Below are 22,772 nucleotides of genomic sequence, written 5' to 3'. Positions count from 1 at the left end.
AAGTGGACAATTTTAATCAATAGAATAATGGGATCACATTTTGCAGATTGTTTGTATACATTGTTAGAATAATCTTTTGATACACTGATTTATTTAAAAGAATTAGTATGCTAATCCACATAGCTTAACTTGACAGAGTGACCAGTTCAAAACATGAGGATATTTGGTAATATATATTAATGTAGGATTTTTAAAATCTTGCTTGGAGACAATCATTTCTTTCCTGATGTGAGAGGATAGTAGTATTCTCCAATTAAAGAATTTTCAATACTGGAAATGAGCAGTCAGTTACTAAAATTATTTTTGAATAGCTAATTTGCATATCCTTAATTGTAGTCATTCCTTTTTGAGAGGCTGAAGTTGATATTTATTATGTTTTGATTGATTAGTAATGCATTTGTAATGTTAATATGGTTACAAGCTAGGTGCTGTTGTAAATGGAGTCCTGAGTAGCTCTTCTGAATAAATGTTTTTAATAAATGAATTAGTTTTTGTTTCATTGATGAAGGAAGATCTTAATTTTTTTAGCTACTAGTATACTCTGCATGAAATATCACCTCTTTTACACGGTGTAAAAGATGGGAGTTTAAGTCCAGTTCAAATAACTTAATTGGTGGTGACTGTTACAGAAATGCTTATAAATAATTACTGTAATATAACAAGAACCTGACAAAAAGATGCACAGCTAAGAAGACTTTTACACTCTTCATTGTTGCCGGATTCTCAAATAATGACAGCAGTAGAAAATACTTTTACTAATTTAGGCTGGCTAGAGGACTGCATCCCACTTTGGCATATAGATTTGGTCAAAATGATCTGCTCATGTGTAATCTCCACATTTGATTAGTGAGTTAAGACCTGGGTTCTCTTTACAGCTTTGCCATTGACTAACTGTGTGACTGTGTATCTGGGAAGAGGCAGTTTCAAAGACAGCCAGGGCCTGACTCATAGATAACTTCAACAATCAAGATTAGTATCTTAAAATGATTTGATAATTGTTGGGTAGCCAGTGAGGAGAATGGAGCATGGGAGTGATGTGTGTTTGTCACCCTGTGTTGGTCAGCAGGTGGCGTATTGCATGTTATACCTCGTAGAATTTCTTCTACCTGTGGTTTTATTTCTCAGTTCATTGCAATAATATACTATTATGATTACTGCTAACGTTTCATTTAATCTGTCTCTCATTTTTCGGATGTGTAAAATGGGGCTAATAATGCTTTACTCACCTCCTGTAAAATGCTTCAAATCTATAGATGAAAAGTGCTATGCCATTACATAGTAGTAGTATAAAATACTATTGTAATATGTGTGCTGTTGTATTGAGATATATTATACTATTGTCTTGCACCGGGTAATGAAACCACAGAGAAACTCCACCTGGTGCAACACAGAACAGTGTGCCTGTTAATCATCACCTCACACTCACGCTCCATTCGCTTCACTATTTACTCATCACATACCAAAATGAGTTTCAAATCCTAGTGTTGATCTTCAAAGCTTTCAGTGAGTTGGACCTGTGCTATCTGGCTCTCCTTATCCCTCAGTAACAGCTACAATCCTTGAGAATGAAGGAAAGTTATTATGGGAGAGGTGAGACTCGTAAGAGCTGAAGACTAAGGCTTCTGTGAAGCTAATCCACAACCATGAACTTCCTTGAACTATAAATGATACAGTCATTACAACATTCATGAAAAAATGTGTGACACCTTTTTATCATAGCTTTCCCGTGACATTATTGTTAATAGTTATTTAACAAACAAGAAAAGCAGCCATACTCTTGTCTTGGTCTTGATGTGTATGTGTCGCTCTAGTTTCCCCATTTGGATTTATGTATTTGGTAAGGTGTACAGATACTATGATGGTGAGTTTCATTGTACTTTACCATGGCTTGCATTGCAAAAAAAAAAAAAGTTCTGTTACTAGAATTAATCTTTTCCAATAAGTTTAGGTTAAATACAAAAATCATGTGTAGTAAGAATATAAGCGTGGTCATGGAAAGAAAGCAGTCTTTGTCTAAAAAGGAAAGCAAGTTTTCTTTGTAATTAATCAGGGTGTTTTGTGTGTTGCTGGAATATGTATTGGTAAACATGAACTGACACATTTCTAGCAACCAAATTATAGATGAGTGGGAGACCTAAAAATGTCAGTTTCTTCTTTAGAAGCACTTCAGGTTTTTTTCTCTTCTTATTCCCTCCTTTATTTTGTGTCTCATTCCTTTATCTTGTATACTTCTTTACTCCCTTAGGCAAATTAGTGTGTTTAAATCTTTGTCTCTGCTTCAATATTTTACTTATCTCGGTATATCTTTTTGATACAAATCTTCAAGGTATATCTATATACGTGTGTATACTCTCTCACTCTCACACTCACACATAGGTTAATATATATATAATATATTAGAGAGAGAGTGTGTGTGTGTATATATATGTATATAAATGAAAAAATAACCTGAACCTTAATGCTTGGTTTTTTTGGAATCATCTAGAAAGTGCTCTTTTCAAATTTAGTGTAGACTAAATCAATCTCTTAATAAATCCTAAGTATTAAAACAAAATACGTACACCCTAAACTGCAGAAACCATTTCAGATGAAATTCAGTGGACAACATATGTCCATTTAAAGCACAGAATGAGACGATTTCCTCAATGAAATACACTGATTATGAAGCTGTTAATATTGTTGCAGTCACATCCTCGGCCCTTGGTGCCAGTGGATACTCTGAGAATGGATCAAAAGGGGGAGGAGGGAGATAGCTCAGTGGTTTGAGCATTGGCCAGCTAAACCCAGGGTTGTGAGTTCAATCCTTGAGGGGGCCACTTACGGAACTGGGATAAAAATCTATCTGGGGATTGGTCCTGCTTTGAGCACGGGGTTGGACTAGATGACCTCCTTAGATCCCATCCAACCCTGATAGTCTATGATTCTATGACACATGTGCCTTACATTTAATCTCCAAAAGCTCTCTGATGTAAATGACACTGGGATTTTAAAACTGGAAAAACAAGAGGTTATTCAATTATATTTTTATTCTTGAACATGTTGTCTTATAAATAACTTAGGATATTGTAAGAACACAGTATTCACCTATTGTCCCTTTTTTATTTACCAGAAGATAAACTGAAAACAACGACAAGTCTTGTATACGTCACTTCTATGTACCTGCATTGTACTGTGGGACTTTTTATTTATTTATTTTTTTTGTTAAAGTGTTTAAACTTGGCCAACTGGATTTCCCCCCCTCCCTCAATTTTAATTTCTGAAAGTTAGCCTAGACGAGCATGGAAGCAGTGCTTCAGTTAAGAGTTATTTTTTATGGCTGAAATATGGATTTCTCTATTTAGAAGTTTGTAATAAAAATCCACAGAGAAATTTTCCAGTAAACTAAGGTGCTGATTCAGAAAAGCATCTCTTTTCAGGTCTCCACTTAAGAACATGCTTAAGTCCCATTGAAGTCAGTGGATTTAAGCACATGTTTAAGTATTTTCCTGAATATGTACCTCTATCTGTCATTTTTAAATCTGTCTGATACTTTTATCCTACCGTCAAGGCAATATTTGTACTGAAAATCAGCGTCAGCTATATTTTAAGTATAAACTGTAATATCTTTTGTTTTACAGCTGATTGCCGTGTATGATGAACAAGAATTGCACAATAAGCTTGACAGCACCAGTGTCAGTTTGACAGACAGACCCAGCCCAGATCCTTTTGAGATGGAGGTGGCTGCCCAGCTGGCTACCTTTCAGCCAGTTGGTGGTGAGATTGAGGTGACTCCTTCTGCACTGAAATTGGGTACGTGCGCATTGTCTTCCAATTTTTAAAATGACTACTGATCATCATCTAGAGGGTTATGTGCCATAGCCTCTCTAAATTGCTGGTCTTTTGCCTCTTTATTTTCATCCTTCCTGTTGGTGTGTGTGTGTTAGTGCTGTGGTGAGACCACACAGAATTTTTCAGAAACAGATTGAAGATGATTCCCATTCTGGTGTGCCCTCAAAGGAGCAGCACTGCCTGACAGGTATCCAGAAAATTAATGACGCTAAGGGATGTTTTCCTGTTTTCTGCTAGAGACCACTATTAAAATTTTGAATAGAGAGATCTCCTTAATAAACCAAGTATGCAGCTTAGAACAGAAAACGTAAGAAGTAAGGCTACCACCCTGCCTTAATTTACTCTAATGTGACTATATATTATAGAGGTCTCTGAACAGTGTGTGATAAAATTCCTGAGCACATGTGAGTGGGTTAAGGCTAGAATTTCAGTCTTGGGTCTGAAATGTTTGTGCCTTGTTGGTGTAAAGTTAGATCACTTATGACTTTTGAAATGGAATGTTTTGCATTCTATTTGCTTTGTTTTAATTTCGTTTTTTTTAAAAAAAGGAAAAGACTGATTAAAAAGAGCATTCCACGAACACTTTGTTGAAAAGGAAGTTAATGCTGTGAAGAGAATCTTTAACTGTTCTAGTCTGTGCCTGTCAGGGAAAGCATTCAGTTTAACTGAAGTCAATGAAACCTTCCAGACTAAGGTTTACATTATAATAGGTCATTCAGAGTGTTTGTAATTTCAGCCTTCTGCAGGATTTCTTCAGGCCTGTAGTCTTGGGAAATGATGTGTTCTTGATGTAACGTCCATATATTTCAGAATGTTGTGAACCGTATTCTTGATATGTATGGAAAGGCTTCATCTGTCTGAAGGACCTCTAATTGAATGAATTCACATTCTATATTATACACACAAGATCTAGCATGAAATTCAAAAGATATCTTAACGTGTTTTGAAAAATGAGTACTGTTCAGATAATCCTCTTGAAGCATATTTTAATGGACCAGTACACATGCCCTGTCTTAGCTCAATACTGTATTCACATCTTGGGAGAGGGAAGGAATTATATTTCATATTTTAGCCTCTATGCAAAAGTATGTAAAGCAACTAAATTGAATTTTTGTTAAGAATGGCAATGCCAATAGACCTTTAATTTTAGCAGTGCTGTAGGTCACCACTATGTCATTTACCAGACAGTTTCATTTTCATAACGGAAATGATGCTAGGATGTTCTGGAGTATTAGGAGAATGAAGATAGTGTAAAAAGATCAACCAATTATGGTCCCAGTTAATTTCCAATCTATGCACGTTTCTCTGGAAATAAAAGTGAATGCCTTCTCTAAAAAGGGACTACGTAAAAATGAGGATGTTGGGATTCCATATTTGTCTCAATTATTACATTTCAAATTGGTTTCATTTAAATGAAGGGTTTTCTAACTGTCTGCCCCACAACCTCAATATGAGTTCTGAAAGTCCGCCGGTTTTCTTTCTGGCTATTGCATCTCATTGATGACAAAAATTCTGCAAAGCTAATTTTGCCCTTACTGTCATCTATACAAGTCTATTGTCTTCTGTCCTCAGTTATACCAGATCCAAATGCAAACTGAAGTAAAAATGCAAATAAAACATAGTTGTCAATAGTATTGATGTATGAGCTAGATTAGAATACGGTGAATCCTCTTGATTCTGCATTGGCTACCAGCAGCAAAAAGTAGTAAAGTGTTTTCACTGAAGAAAGATATGACTGTGATTATACATAGTGAGCAAAAATCCCTGGTGTAAGAAGATAACCACTTTTCAGGATAGGTGTATACTTTAAGCATGTGCCAGAGTTCTCAGACTTTTAAAGAGTCTCTAAATGTACAGAAGATCTCTGAATTTACTTAAATAGGGATTTTATCTGTGGTTCAAATAACAAAATATATAGTTATAGTCTGCTTTTAATATTCATTGAAGAATCTGTACTTTAGAAGTCTGGGTCCACCATATTGTTCATATGATGGACAAGTTTTTAGTGATATCCCCAGAAGAATACCTAGAATTTGGGGCTGAATAAACAGAAGATTACTAAATTATTTCTGTTACAAACATGAGGGAATCCATATAAAATTTAAGAAACTATATCGTAACTGTTGGCTAATCAATCGTTATTTATACTAGATATGTTACTAGATATATCTCTTCTGTTGTTTTTTCCTCTTTAGTTAGTCTTAGAATTACTTATTTCATATCCTTTGTGATCAGTGCTTTCCAGATAGTAGCCAGTCCAACTAAGACTGCGATTTTAGTTTTCCCTTTACCAAGTTAGTTATTCTTGGTTTTCTGTTAGCAAATTACTTTGAAAATGATCCAGTTCTTTTTTCAAAAACAACCCTATATTTGACTTTAAAGCTAAAAGTACCTCAGATGCTATATTGTTTCCATATGTGTGTTAACAAAACATTTTCAAAAAAGTATATGGGCCTTGGTTTTTATCTATTTGTTTTCATAATATTTAGCACTTATCTCTTTTCAAAAGTTTACAGATAATTATATAATTTGATTATTGTCAAATTTAATAGTTTTCTGTTAATTTAAATCAAAATTATTGCATAGAGAAACACATGGAAGTATTTGCATACACTGTTATAAAAAGCTAAAACCCTCTTCTGGTGTTGCCTTTAAGAAAATGAAGGGGAATGTGATGCCTTTAATTAGGCCACAGTGTCTGAGTATCTGCCATGACCATAATATGAGGTTAAATATTGGCATCTGATCCTAGACAAACATATGTGCACCACACGCACAGCAGAACTGAAGCAGGTTATCTGGTATTGCTGCTGACAGTGTCTGAATTCAGACAACGCAAGTAAGTATGTAATGGTTTCTTATTGCTAGAAGGGCTTTGCTAAAGTCTTTGGAATTCAGGAATGAAATTTACTGCAGGAACTGAAGTTGTTTGCTTCAGTTAGATCCAGAAGTCACAATTTGGTCATGGGCTTTAATCTTACCGGTTTCTTGATAGGCCTGATTACCAAACAATTAGCACTGAGGACAAGGCCTTTTTCTTAGTCTAATGTCTTATCCATGCAATAGAGGAATGATCTGGTAATTAGCTATGGTAACTTTCTACTTTTCATTCAGGTAGAGATACATATATATTTTTATCTATATGAAGATCTGACATACTTTCACATGACCAATTGCCCTGTTTCCTCAAGAAGAGTAGCAATGTTATTTCCGTTCTGTTGGGCAGGGAGAGGACAGTAACGGGAAAATTGGGGTGGGACTGAGTTCATTCTCCTTGTTTCTTGCCTTTCTTTGTTTTGTGAAATGAAAAGCACTTCAGTATACTGCATACACTACAGGGCACTTGCCCCTTCAATTCAATTCATAACTCAAATATACTTCAGACTATAAGGCCTGCCACGAATTTCTGGATACACTGAGTTGCCCTAAAACAAAACCTGCCTTTTTAAATTCATATTGAAAATATTAATTCAAAGGTCATGTCAAAAGTTAAGTAAATTTAAATCAGATTTTCAGAAATAAGTTTCATACCCATTTTTCAGTTGTTATTCAGGAGGTGGGAGTGGGAGAGTGAAGAATTTTATCTCCTCCTTAAAGTCTGAGTCCTCCTCCCTCCCCCACAAACTCACTTCCTGACCCCTCTTCGGGGACCACTGTCATGAGGAAATCCTTTGTCAGGAGGTGGACTCTTTCCTCTGGTGAGGGCTATAGAGCAGAGGTCCCCAAACTGTTGGGTGTGGAGCAACATTTTGGGGGGGGGCCAGTTGCCTGGTCCAGCCCCCATGGGGGAGTGGGGAAGGTGCACCACCCAGTTCCACTCCTGACCCTGGCTCCAGCTGTCCACCCTGCCCCTTCCCCCAGCTGTGGCCCCAGCCTTGGCGTCCCTTATGCCTGTCCACGTCTCCCTGCTCCAGCTGATCGGGGGCTGCGGACAGGAACAAGGGATGGGGTGCGACCTAAAACATTTGGGGACCACTGCTCTAGAGCAAGTGCAACCTCAGCATCAAGGAAAAAGGGTTTTTTTCTCCCCATATTTCATAGTTTCAAAGAGAAGAGGAGAATGGAGACCCATTCTTCATCTACGCCAGCTGAATCTTTATTCACAAATCTAAATTTCACTAGATAACATGGGCATCAATACTTTCCTCCCTAGAGAAGGACAGATGGTTCACGACTCTTGATACGAAAGTTAATTACTTTCATGTGCATGTTTATCCATCCCATGGAATGTTCATCAGATTGATAGTGGGACAAGACCACCACTAGTGTACTTCTAGAGTACTTCTTGTTCAAGCTGGCAACAGCACCCACGGTCTCCAGGAAGGTTCTCTCCGTGATGGTGGCCCAGATGAGACAAAAGGGCTTGACTGTCCTCCCATAACTTGGATGATTGTCTCCTAATGGGCAGATCTAACCAAGAAGTTCAGTCAGCAACGCTATCCTTGCTCCATCTTCCATCGTCATTGGGAATCTGTGTAAACCGAAAAAAGGTCTCCGTTGACTCCCTCAGATATTGTAGACTTAATAAGAGTAGCCCTAGACTCAACCTCAGCAAAGGTCTGCCTCCCCATGAACAGATTCCAGGCCACGAGCAGCCTGATTAAACAAGTCGTCCTCTGACCTCCAATCACAGTCAAGGTCTGCTTCTCGCCTTTCAGGTCACATGTCCTCATGTACCTGCATAACACTGTTCAGCAGGCGTCATCTCCATTGCTTACAGGCCTGGCTCTAGTCTGTTTACTCTGCAGATAGAGACAACATGAATACCAAGCTAACAGCTCCGGCCAAAGTCATGGCTTTTCTAATTTGGTGGATGAACCCAGAACAAGTTCATGCAGAAGTCCTTCTTTCCACCCACACCTGATACAACCATAATCACAGGTGCATCCCCTGTAGTCTAGGGAGCACACATAGGCAGTCATGGACTCATATCAATCTCCTAGATTTAAGGACAATCTGGATAGTCTGCAATGCATTCCTCCCACTTAGTCCTGTTGCATCTAGATAATGTCAGACAACATGGCAACCATCTTTTATATAAACAAACACGGTGGGGCAAAATTTCTTCCTCTCTCTATATATATATATAGGCAGTCAATTTATGAAACTGATGCATCAGAAACGACATCACACTTTTGGAAGCATAGCTACCAGGTATTCAGAGCTCTCTAGCAGACAGTCCCAGCAGTCGCTTCCTCACAGGCCAGTGGGAGATACATAGTTCCACCCTAAACAAAATCTGCCCCCCTCTACCTTCCCCCTCCACCCCCCCCCCAGTGGCAAACCACCATCCTGGAACCTTTTCAACTCCCAGATGAACAAGAAGTTCAGTTTATACTGCCACAGAGCAGCACTGGGCTGGGACTCCAGGGGCAATGCCCTTCTGTTATCCTGGACAGAGCACTTGAGAGATGCCTTTTCTCCAAAGACAGTGCTACCACAGATCCTGCAAAATATTCATCACAACAAAGCTTAGGCCATTCTCATTGCACCAGCTGGCCCAGACAGTTTTGGTTTCCTGAAGTTTTACGAATGTCAACCTGTCCTCCCATCAAAATTCGTCTCTTCCATTGCCATCTCACAGTTTAGTATTTGGAGGGGCATGAGACCTAGAGCGTTCATATTCAGACACCGTTCAATCAAAGCAGAAAATACTGTCTGGTTAAATTGAGGCATTTATCTATCTCGACACAGCAGAACCAATTATCCCCAGAAACAGTGGGTACTTCTGCTATTTTAGACTACTTCCTCATCCTCAAGATATCAGGGCTTTCCATTTGCTTCCTGTATGTCCATCGAGCAGCAATCAGAGCCTTCCATCCTCTGATTGAATGCTATTTTATTTTTAAATATCCCACAACAGTCACATTCCTGAAAGGTCTTATTTGGGTCTTTCCACTGTGATAAAATGAACACTGCAATTGGACCTCATTCTTGTACCCTAACTATTTACAAACCCACCCTTTGAACCACTAGCCAATTTCCCAACTGTCCATGAAGGTTGCCTTCCTAGTTGCCATCATGTCAGCCAGAAAGGTGAGCAAACTGGGAGCATTCATGGCTGCCTTCAATATACTATATTTCATAAGAAGAAGGTTATGCTATTCCATTCATTGAATGGAGAATGTCTTGAAGAAAATAATACTGGTAAAACCCTGGACAAATTCAACAGGTTTAACAAATTTATTCTACAAAAATTAACACCATTTTCATTTTGAAAAGGCACTTCATTTCCTGTAGAAACTACCTTCCTCTTCAAAACTAAGAAAAAAATATGGATGCAGAACCGCAAAATGTCTGTGAAACTCCCCCCCCCCCTTTCACCAGAGATAAATATTTTCTCACAGATCTTTACTAAAGACTGCTAAAAGTTTTGTAAAGCACTCTCAAAATGCTTGTCTAAAGGAGTCCTTTTAAAATTAATTTAACTACCATATAGCAGCTCTATGTACCAGTGTGCAGGAGAAGCACAATTTGAAAAATGTCATACAAAGGCAACAAAGATTAAAAAAAAAGATTGTTTGAAACCTGTGACATTATTATTTTATACTTCAGCCAATTTTTTTTGCCAGTCAGTCACAGGGGCGGAAATGTGTTTGTTGTATCTGAAGCTAAATATGTTTACAATAAATGAATGCACTTGTGCCCAGTAGGTCTCCAGCTTTTAGACTAAATGACACATTTTGCAATAGTGTGGGTGTCAGTTACAGGGCGAGCTGTGCTTTCAACCCCTTTTAGTCCCTCTTGAGTGCATCCATCAGGTAATAGGCTTAGCTTCTTTCACCTCTCTCAAAGAGTAGAACCCCATGAGCCAACTGCTGTTGGACTAGATCTGTGGGTGGCGAATCTCCTGTTTCTCAACCATGTTAACACAAGAGGCCTAACTGTGTGTGGCAACTGTAAGCCCCTTCACTCCAGGGACCAGCAAGCTGATTAAAGTGACTCAGAAGCAACTTCTTCAAAACAAAACTTTCTTTATTTTTCCACTCACCGGTATATAGCATTCAGAGGGAAGGGTTAAAATAATAAAAAAACATATTTCCGTTACGTGATCCCTGATCTTTCCTTGCAAATTTTAGTAAGTTCCATTCAGCCCAGTTACCTCCATCTCTGGATTTAGAGACGCAGAATGCTGTTGTAGAATGCTATTTCTCCCTATCAGAGACTAACCTCCAGTTGATGGCTGATGATCCTCCTTCCTGCCTAGGCTAGGATCTTTTGTAGTAGGATTCCGCCATGCGAGGGTCATCCTGCCCCATTACCCGGCCCGCTTACTTATACCCATGACTGCGTGTAACCCACTGTATGAGCGATGTACCCTCACTGCTTCCTTACTGCTTCTTGATCCCACCCACCGTACACCCCGCACTGGGGACCTTACAGACTGTATATGTTATGTGCTAACCAATTTCCAAATACCAGCATCCCCCTATACTCTGTATGTTACCCCCAATGACCAATAACTGACGCTTCAAACTCTTTGTATCATCTTTATTTAAATATTCCCCTTGGATCCTAAGTTCAGCATGGGAAGAATAAACCTTGCCAAATTAGTTGGAGCCAAGTTGTAGCTACCCGGTTGTTTCTCCAAGGCCCCTAAAATAGTATCTCATCTTTGCCATTGCTGTTGGTTTCCCTCTCACAGCCTCCTTTGATTTAACTCTGTGCAGTCATTCAAGATAATGTCAACAGGTAAACTGAGGTACACATGTTTACAAAACATAATACAGATATTACCCTCATTTTCCACAACAGGTATTAATTTTGGTGTCCTGGCCAAATTTCTGTTTGGCTGATTGAAAATAACTGTAGTTAGGCATAATGTAGTGTGTGTGTATGTTTATATGTGTATATAATATCGCACCAAAACAGTGTGTGGAACGCTTTGCAGGGAGATGCATGTTATCTGCCTGGTTTATAATACAAGTATCCAACATACTAACAAACATTCATAATTGATAAACATAGGGGGAATCAGAAACAACCTATACGAAGCATTGTAAATGAGCAGTGGAATTAGTTATGAGTTTTATTAGCTCTCTGAATTTTTACATTATTTTTTTTCTATTTATTGAGTTAGTGTTTGATTTTTTCAGCTGTATATTTAGTGATGCTTCTTTTTTGGCTAGTGGTGGTTTACCAACAGGCTTTATAGAAAAGGCACTAAATTCCTTTTGTAGATTTAATTGACTGGTACTCTTCAATCCTTGTTGTAAGCTATTGTTGTAGTGGTATTAGACACAGTGTTGTCATGTTTCCCCTTAGAGGTACGTTCTGTTAGCAAACTATATACATGCTTTTCATCCATTACTTAAATGCTTTTCTATAGCTCAAGATGAAAAAGGTTACATAAATGTAATAGGTACTAAAAATAAGAATCATCTACATAGCTCATCTCAATTGATTGGACTCTTACAGTTGGTATGGGTACTTCCGTCTGTGTGTTCCACTTTATGCATCCGAAGAAGTGAGCTGTAGCCCACGAAAGCTTACGCTGAAATAAACTTGTTAGTCTCTAAGATTCTACAAGTACTCCAGTACTATCTGAGTATTTTTACGCTAATAGATTGAGATTTTAAAGTAGATAAGCACTTAATCTCAGGACTGTTTAAAGGAATGAACTACTTACACAGAAGGGGTAAGACGTGCTTTGTTAGTAAAGAGAGGTCTAATGTGTTTTGTATCAATTGATTGCAGGACTACAAAAGTATTGTCAACTCTTTTTCTTTGAGCTGCTTACCAGTATTGGACCCATATTGAGTCACTCTCTACAGATCTCTTTTATGTGAAAGGCCACCCACATACAATACTGTGTTCATAATAGCACAGAGTGCCTATGAATTTTTTAAATCTCTATTGCATGTTGCTGCTAATCTAATATCTAGTGAAAATATGCTTGCTAAAAAGTCATCTATAAGTATAAGGAATACTTTCAGTGTGATCATCAGCTTCATCCACACTGATAACTGTGTTACTAGAAACCACTCAACACCTAACATTTCACTATATTTGCAATTGTGCTCTGCTCTAAATATCATTACTTGTTATTTAGAGTATAGTAAGGTTTAGCATTGACATTTCTGCCTTTGGCGATTTAAGGAAACATTTTTTATTCTTTCTTTAAGAAAATATTACTTCAATCTCTTTCTCCGCCTCTGGAAGCTGCTGTCTTAATAGTGGTATCATTCCTGTGCACTGTTTGGTAAGAGGTTTTATGTGGATGACAGCATGCTTGATAGCTCTTCTCCTCTGTGGCATTGTTTAATTTGGTTTTAAATAATTGTGGTGATCAATTAAAGCCTACTAGTGCTTTTAAAAACAAATTATGCCTGTTTTTGGAGATCTGAAGGTTTGAAGATGACTGAAAAGAGAAGTCAGTGTGTAGTCATGATGTACTTTGTGACTTAAGGTTGAACTTGAATCATGGAGTTAAGATTTGTACTAGTTCCTCTTGACAGTGCTTTTGTAAAGAGACATAGGAACAAGAATCATAGAATATCAGGATTGGAAGGGACCTCAGGAGGTTATCTACTCCAACCCCCTGCTCAAAGCAGGACCATTCCCCAACTAAATCATCCAAGCCAGGATTTTGTCAAGCCTGATCTTAAAAACTTCTAAGGAAAGAGATTCCACCACCTTCCTAGGTAACCCGTTCCAGTGCTTCACCACCCTCCTAGTGAAAATTTTTTTCCTAATATCCAACCTAAACCTCCCCTACTGCAACGTGAGACCATTACTCCTTGTTCTGTCATCTGCTGCCACTGACAACAGTCTAGATCAATCCTCTTTGGAACCTCCTTTCAGGTAGTTGAAAGCAGCTATCAAATCCCACCTTATTCTTCTCTTCTGTAGACTAAACAATACAATAATATGTGTGTCTTCCAGCCAATTAAGTAAGGAGTAGATGACTTTCTGGCTTGACTTCTATCTCCTATCCGAAAGTGATTCCATACCTGAAATGTCCAGGCTTTCAGAGCTTGTAGGGTGTTTTTTAAAGACAGGATTATTTTTCTGTGGAACTATAATGCATTTTCTAGATACTAGACTCCTTTTAAACATATGTTTTCTGTGCGGATTTTTACCTCACACAAATTTTCTTGATTCCTTCTTTTAGTGAGTATTATTGCATCTCTTGCTATGAAAACTGACATCTGTTTGTTTTTAAAAAATATGAAGAAAAACTATATTTTAGATTAAGAAGTGTTGAAGTATTAGTTATATTGATTAAAATTATTTTTTTCAGCAGTTATAGTCAAATTAAGACTGTCTTAGCAAAATTAAAACCCCTAAAGAAGGCCAAAAAAATAATAAGCCTGGCCTCATGGTAGCAACCACCTTTTTTTGTTTTTTAAATCTAGGAGTCCAGTTATATAAATTTTCATGTATATATTTAATTTGTATTAACCTGTATCTGTTTGCTATAGACATCAACATACCCATTGTACAGTTTGACCAAAATAAAATACAGTTAAGGGATTCAGACAGTTTACCCACTGCCATATAATCCTTACTCACTTTCTATTACCCACCGTAACTTTAGCACTTTCAGGCCCTCACATTGTGTTTAATTTTTGTTAGCCATTGGCTTTGGGAGAAGCATCCCTTCATATCTTGTTGGTTTTCAGGACAGAAATTTAGCATCTTAGCCAGAACTGAAGAAAGAATCATTAATTTATTCTATTTTAAAGTACCTGGATTTCTTTTTCCTTGATTCAGTCCATGGTTTTCCCCTAGATGCACTGTGAGCTGCCCTTTATTTTGTTTTCTTCGTAGCTCTGTTACCCTAGTACCGAGAACTGTTTTCAGTAGACATTAAGCAAATGAAAAATGCAACTGCAAGCAAATATGTCTCGTTTTCATGCCAAGGAGCTCTCTGCATATGCTTAATGAGATCTGTGACCAGATGAAACCACACAAAATATTTGGATGGGAAGAATAAGTGCTCTTATTACCCTCTGAGACTTGTTTGAAAGGCAGTAATGAATCCCTTCCCACACACTCTTTCACAAAGCCCATTGGTATTGCCAGGAGGAGTTCTGAAGCTATTGGGTCTGTTACCATTGCTGTACAACATCTATGCCTAAAACCAGTCCATAGGGTCCAAGTGTGCCTATGAGATTCTGAAGTGATTAGAGCTGCTCCACTACCAATTTAACCTTCCCTGAGAAATGGGAGATTAGACAAAGTGTAGCAACAGGTGAGGATAAAAACGAGATTGGTTCAGGCTGGTGTTTGACCTGATTAAGGGTAAGTGGTACCCTGCCTTCACAAAGGGAAGTGGTAATTCTTGTAATTCTCAAGAACCTCCTTACCCATGAGGAGGCAAGGGTCTAGTTCAAGCTATGTAGAGCAAAACAGGATAAAACCCATCTAGAGACAACAATTTGTTTGATCTGATACTCATGGTTTCGTCCAAATAATCTTGGATACAATCTGTGTTTTCAGAAAAATCGATGGAAAATCCCTTTATAGTAAGAAGCTTGATATTCTAATAAAGTTAAGGCAACTTGTTGGTGACATAAATGCAGACAAAACATTTATTTCACTTCTCTCCCCATCACACAGAAATGTGTAAATGTTCTATACCCAATTGATAGCACTTGGAGTGAGGTTTTTCACAACTAGCACTCTAGCCTCTTTCCTTGCTACTTCATTGCCCACAGGTGTTCTACAAGTGCTTGTCTACACACAAAATTTATTGGAGGATAACTTGAATTATGTAATGTTTAAGTGCCTTATGTCCACAACCACATTTTTTTTTGTTACAAATCATCTGGCTTTTCAATATGGGTTATTAAAGTGGGATTATGAGATGCAGGATGAGTTTATCTGCCGCAGAGTAGAGGTGGATGCACCCTTACCCCGAAACAACTATTGCACATCTGCCAAGACCTCCCATGGTTATCCCACACAGTGTTTCTGGCTACCTGGATTGGCCTGTCTGTTCACCTGTGTGGGCTGTACTGTTCCAGGATCATCCTGACCAGATGTCATCTCTCTGTTTTAAATGCTTGTGTGTAGCCAGGTGGTGTCCTTTGCAATTCCAGCCGGAGAGTTTAGATACCTGAGTTATAATCCTATTTATTGATCAGTCATGCCTCATGCTTCATCATGGTCTGATGTGGAGGTCCTGGACTTCATTGCCCTTTGGCAAGAGGAGCATGTACAGGCCCATTGAAATTCTAGCCACTGGAATGCACAACTATAAAGCAGCTGTCTGAGTAAATGAAGGAAAGGGGGTACAACTGAGACCCAAACCAGTGGCTTATTGTGACAGCCTGTATCCCTATCTTCACCTCCTTTTTTTTTTTTTTTTTTTTTTTTTTTTTTAACAAAACAATAGTGGATTTTGGAACAAAGCATGCCTTGTGAGGTGGTATTTGAAAACTCATAATTTGCTGATCATTATTGTCCTGGTACAATATGTGTGGCAACACTGTATGTAAAGTTATAAGATTATACTGTATGACATTAGTGAGATATTACAGGTCTGCAAAAATAGGAAAAAACCAGTTCCTCAGAAACAAAAGGCAAACCGACACCTCAGCCAGGTATCAACAAGATCAAATAGATGATCACCTGGTCAAGTGACCATTCTTTGGCGGGAAAAGGGGTGTGAATGAGAAATATACATCTTGGCACAGAAACCGCTTAGAGGTTCCTGTCTCCACTGACCGTCTGTCTCCTGAACCCCAGGTGGAGATGATTTTTCAAAGAAATAGAACTATAAGAATGGGGAACAGACACCCCAAAATATCTCTCCCGTCCTCTCTACCCTTGGCATCGGCAACACTTGAAGGACAAAGGAAGCATCACGGGACTGGGGAGGGATCCTCGCTGAAATATTCAGCTAGTAACACTGCTAGAATAGGAGGAGAGAGAGACCTTTTTGCTTTGAATTCATTTAGCTTGTTAAATTAGATATTAATTTTGTTTTACCTTTTATTTTCTTGTAACCAGTTCTGACTTTTATGCATCATTTTCTGTAGTCACTTAAAATCTATCTTTCTGTAGATAATGAACTTGTTTTATCAAAACCAGTGTGCTTGGATTGAAGTGTTTGGGAAACTTCATTTGTGATAACAAGATCTGTGCATATCATTTTCTATTAATGAAATGACAGACTTTATATGAGCTTGTATTATCCAGAAGGGTGCTGAGAAGTCCAAGATGCACATTTCTGGGGGAAAGTCTGGGGCTGGGAGTTTGCTGGTGTTGCCCTGCAGTGTAATTAATGAGTAGCTGGTTATAACACTCATACAGTATAGCTGAGAGTAATTTACATGCTGAAGGCTGTGTGTGGGCAGACCAGGAGTGGTTGCTGTCACAGTGAAGCGGTGTAAAAAGTCAGCCCCAGCTGGAGAATTGAGGGGACACAGCTGTTTAACAGTCCAGATTGTACCCTGGGTAATGTCACACTCAGTAAGGGAAAGAAGCTCTGTCTGGGTTATGAGAATGTGAAGGATAATGATGGGGAGAGCTGTAAGGATTTCACTCCGCTTTGTGCTAGAGCAGAATTTCTGTTTTACAGTGCACTTTGTGCTCATCTAAGAGTGTTCAGAAAAGAGAATTTAAGCCAAAGGAAGTGTTCTGATTTGACATGAAGATTGCACAGCAGTGCAACTCTGTTGGCAGTACTCATATGGCTTGTGGTTCCCTTCCACTTCTGCACCAGCTATGGGGGCACCATCCTGGCAAACAGCAGCACTCTACATTTTCCCAGTTTGTCCATTGCCTTTTTAATAGAAACCTTTTCTGTCTTTCTGGGGACATGCTTCAGGATAATATCTCCCAAAGGAAGGAGAGCCTGTAGAAATGCACATACAGTTACTGACCTGCGTCTGCTGTTAGTTCCGGAACCTATCTTGTTGGCTATCTGCAGAAGTGCATAGGCAATTACTAATCTGCCTCTACTGCACTGTCTTTACATAGCACCACCCCTGATGCCCACAGTCCACCTTGTATTCATTACTCCTTCTCCCAATTTGGCAGAACAACCATTCCACAGCCACTCCCCCTCATACCACAGGCCCAAGGGGCATGCATAAGTAGGGAAGGTTGTTGAAAACTGTCAAGGTTCCTTCCCCACTCTGAACTTTAGGGTACAGATGTGGGGACCTGCATGGACACTTTTAAGCTTAATTACTAGCTTAGATCTGGTATCACTGCTACCATGCAGAATTTTCAGTGTCTGGATCACTCCCTGTCCCCCCAAAGCTTTCCCCTCCCTGGGTAGCCTTGAAGGACTTCACCAGTTCCCTGGTGAACACAGATCCAAACCTCTTGGATCTTAAATCAAGGAGAAATTAACCATCCCCCCTTCTTTCCACCCACCAATCCCCAGTGAGTCCAGATCCAATCCCCTTCGATCTAAAAACAAGGAAAAATCCATCAGGTATGAAGAAAAAAAGGCTTTTACTTAAAGAAAAGAAAGGTAAAAATCATCTCTGTAAAATCAGGATGGAAAATACTTTACAGGGTAATCAGATTCATATAGCCCAGAGGAACCCCCTCTAGCCTTAGGTTCAAAGTTACAGCAAACAGAGGTAAAATCCTCTCAGCAAAAAGGAACATTTACAAGCTGAGAAAACAAAAATAAGACTTTCACGCCTTGCCTGGCTGTTACTTACAAGTTTGAAACATGAGAGACTGGTTCAGAAAGATTTGGAGAGCCTGGATTGACGTCTGGTCCCTCTTAGTCCCAAGAGTGAACAACCCCCAAAAGAAAGAGCACAAACAAAAGACTTCCCCCCACCAAGATTTGAAAGTATCTTGTCCCCTTATTGGTCCTCTGGTCAGGTGTCAGCCAGGTTTACTGAGCTTCTTAACCCTTTACAGGTAAAAGAGGCATTAACCCTTAACTATCTGTTTATGACAGGCTCACCCAAAGGACGGAGTGCTAACATTAAGTGAACTCCTGTCTGTGTAGGAAGAAGAGAAGCACCAGGGTTGAGATGTTCAAAGAACTCTTGTGCGCATCCCAGGGGAGGGATAAAAAGACAGAGGCGTGGAGGCAGGGGTTCCTGGATCAAGACAAAGAGGAAAAAATAAAGGACCAGAAAATGGCTAGATCCTCACAGGCACATCTGCTGAGGATGATACTGAGGCAGACACTCCTCTGGGTTGTTTTCTGATCAAGGACTGCACCACAGCTGAGGCATCCCACGTAGCTCTCTACCTCTGAAATCTCCACATTCTAGGACACACCATTCACTGCAATAGTGCCCAGAAAAAGGGCCTTTTGGAGGCATTCTGAACCACAGAACAACAAAGGAAAACAGGAGACAATGGGAGTTCTCACCTACAAGAGGCTCTTCTATGCCATCCCACATCCCAGGATGCAGAGAGCAGTTTTGAGTGCCCTGTGTGCATACATTGGTGACCTCAGAAGTGTAAAATTGTTTTCATGCTACTCTTGACAATTTCTTAAGATTGTTTTCTTTTCAATTTGCACATTATGTATGTGTAATAATATTTTTGTAGTGCTCTCAATGTTTAAAATGGTGTATTTATTAAAATTCATTGAAAATGTCTTTGCAGTTATGGTTCTGCATCTAGAACAATTCATTAGTGTCTAACTGCCCTAATTCACTAAACAATTCATGAAAATGTTCACCTTCGCATTCAATATAATAAAATCCATAAGTATACTCTGTGAAAATTTGTGCATGTATGAGAATCCTCACCTGTTGCATAACCAAAGCTTTGCAGCACTGCATGTACAGTACACGTTGATATGTGTGCAGTAATCCTGATTTATTCTTTACATGCAAGCATGTACATTGTTCACAAGTGAGCCGCTAGCTCCAAATGTAGAGCACAGTGCATCCCTGACTGTGCCCCTGAGTTAGTTGCAGCATGCTGTAGAGGCATCTTCTTTGCCTGATGAAAACATTTAGCAAGCTTGCCACCCTTTTCCTCTCATCCATGTTCACGGCCACCCTTTTTTCACAAAGGTTGTGTAAAACATGACAGGCAGCTATCATAAAAGGCAGATATTTCTCATCAGCCTCCAGCCTGGACATTCTATCTTTTGAATGAATGTTCCAAATGCTCATTCCACTGTTATTCTGCAGATACTCAGGAGTTTAGTTCTTCCTTCATCCAACTGTCCAGTAAAAGACTTTTTTAAGACAGGAAAGAAGAGGGTAAGATGAGTCTCCCAGAATGACTAGAGGAATGGCAATGCCGTGAATGTCTATAGAGACCATGGGAGAAGTCCGACTTGTAGTGACAGCAAACAGTCCAGAGTTTCTAAAGGTCCTGGTATCCTATACCTTTACAGACCACCCTGCATGAATAGTGGTGAATCTTCTGCAGTGGTCAACCAGGTCTTGCTGCATCATGGAGAAATAGCCTTTTCTGTTTCTGAACTCTGAGGCATGGTGTGGGAGGCAAAGAAAAACCGTGTATCCCCCCTCAATGACCCCAACAATGCCAAACCATTAATAAACTCCTGTGCATTGTCCAGCCTTATGACCTTTATGGGATAGCACCTTCTGGACAAGAGTGCACTCTTCCGGGACAACAGCCTTGATGGTTGATCTGCTAACACCAAACTGGTTAGCTACTGACTGGTAGCATTCAGCTGTGGCAAACTTCCAGACGATGGACACTTGCTTCTCCATGCTGAGGAAAGCTCTCACATAGGCGTTCTGCTGCTGCATCTCCTGGACACAAGCGCTGCACAGATTTCTGGAAAAGTATCTTTTGATTCCTTGCAGAACTGCCATCACTGCTGGTCATCTCAGGTCTGCATCGTTATCCCATCCAACAAGCCCCAGAACAGCAGTCCATCAGGTGAAACTGCTCCATGAAAAAATGTAGAAGTATCTGCTCAACTTCAGCCTCCCCCTCAGGTACCCTCATTGCCCTGGTTCTGATTTCATTGCACAACTTTAGATATGCTTGCAACGGCCTGTTGATCATCATCACCATGAGGTTTGCAGATCTTTCCAGTGTTTCCTCCATGCTGCCTGAATGGCGCTGGCTCACAAACTCCAGATGGATGATGGGAGGAAAGGAGAGTAATCAGGGGAATTATTTAGTTTTGAGCTGAAGCCACTGAATTCCATTGCCTTCTGGGAGGAATACCACAATACGCAGTGAGAAAAGTCCCAACATTTATGAAGCACAACAACAGTGCAATGCACTGTGGGATGTCTGACCAGAATGCTAAGTGCTGATTTTGAACCATCGCTGTGCTGTGTGGCTGCAATGATGTGAGGCAAATGTACTTCACTTGCGAAATGATGTGGTGTGCATGCGTGGCTTGTGCAACAGGTGTTGCAGATCACATGGCATAACATGGATACACCAAAAAGTAACTTTCAAGTTTAGACAACTGCCTACAATCAGTAGTGATTCAGTGAAGAAGAATTGTCCCTCAGAGGCACCTGGAACTCAATTCAATCTATACACTTCCTCGGTGGAGCATTAAAAATAGCTGCTCCATGACAGTAGGCCTTGATATCAGTCTGCATCTGGCAGATGTAGTGATTTAACCAGGATCTATTCAAACTCCAAATTTTGGTCCTGAAGATAAGATCTCTTTTAAGTATGGTACATTAGGGAGGAAAAAAAGTCTACAAGCAGCGCAGTTACTGGTAATCCTTCTGTAAATGTGTAATGCCGTAAGATAAGGAGGCATTAACTTTTTCATGCTGATATTTCAGTTTTGAAATTTAAGGGTCTGGATTAACAATACTACTGAAAATTTAACATCCAAGATTCTCGTACTAGTAGGTAAATGTGTGAACCCAAGATATGATATATTTTAAAATGTTCAATCCCTTAATAGTTCTATGATGTACCACTCTAAACAGTGAGAACCCCAAAGACGTTTGGCTGTGAAGGTATAAAGCATAGACACAATTACTGTGTTTTATAAAACTTATTTTCATTCATTACGTAAGTGTTTTATAATGTATGCGACAGCAAAAGATCAGGGCGTTGAATCTTCTTCTGGCACCATTCAAAACAAATATATAAATAAAAGGCAGTATTTTTGATAAAGCCTCTTTAAGATTTTACTTGCACTTGCTTTTTCCTAATATGAGAGAAACCATTTCACCTTATGGGGTAGGGTTGCTTTATGAATTAATTAAAATGGGAGCATACAAAAGGGTTCATACTTTAGAAATGGATTTACTTCCATTTGGAGGATTGGATTGAGTCAATTGCCTGATTGTTTGCCTAGTCCCAGTCTGTTAATCTAATCCTTGAACCCATGGGAATTTAAATATCACGGTGATAGGCACTCTAAAAATACCTAAGACAGATAGTCAAACATTTTAAATTATATAGATAGCTGCTATTATGAGTAATTAAAATTGGCTTTAACCTAAAAAGTAGAGGCGTTTTACATAAGAGAAAGTGGCATAGCTTTGTAATGAGGCTAGCATGGACTGCCTACTGAGAGTTACATTTTAAGTACGTGTTAGGACAAATGCGCATTGCCTCAGGTGATATTAAATAAGGAGACTGAAGGCTGAGTGAATTTAACTATCGTAGTTAATATGCACTGTCTTAAAATGCACTGACTGGCTGGAGTATCTCTTTGATTGTAACATGAAATTTCTGTAGAAAACTAAGGAAAACAGACCTAATTACTGGATACTAAGGGGTATAATATGTTACTGACAACCAAACTTGAGTTCTAATTGTATCTCGGGTTCTTACGATATTAAGTAAATTGTAGTAATGCGCTTTCCTGGATTAAAAAAAATTCGTATTTTTTGTAATACTTGCTTTGTTTTCAGTCCCTGGGTTAATTCATTATAGAACCAGTTTAAAAGCCAGTGTGAGTCCTGATTTGTATGGTTGTTACTGTCTGTTTAGTATGCCAGATATTTTTCAGTCAATAATTATCCAACTACACTGAGACTGCAATTTCAGACTTATATGGTGTTTTGTATTTTTGTGTATGTTCAACGCTGGATACA

At 39.1% G+C, this 22,772-nt stretch overlaps 1 protein-coding gene across 4 annotated transcripts in view; it reads left to right on the top strand.

The window, feature by feature from the left end:
* Positions 1-22,772, top strand: part of PARD3B (par-3 family cell polarity regulator beta) — a 683,847-nt gene that overhangs the window by 235,283 nt on the left and 425,792 nt on the right. For all 4 annotated transcript variants that reach the window (XM_050969567.1, XM_050969566.1, XM_050969565.1 and 1 more), the window contains one exon: positions 3,618-3,789. In XM_050969567.1, the coding sequence (XP_050825524.1) occupies positions 3,618-3,789 (172 nt within the window). The remainder of the gene's footprint in view (positions 1-3,617; positions 3,790-22,772) is intronic.

Source organism: Gopherus flavomarginatus, chromosome 10 (genome assembly GCF_025201925.1).
Source record: "Gopherus flavomarginatus isolate rGopFla2 chromosome 10, rGopFla2.mat.asm, whole genome shotgun sequence".
In the NCBI taxonomy this organism is placed as follows: domain Eukaryota; kingdom Metazoa; phylum Chordata; order Testudines; family Testudinidae; genus Gopherus; species Gopherus flavomarginatus.
The sequence above is the reverse complement of the archived record's forward strand: the minus strand, read 5'-3'. Positions and strand labels throughout refer to the sequence as shown.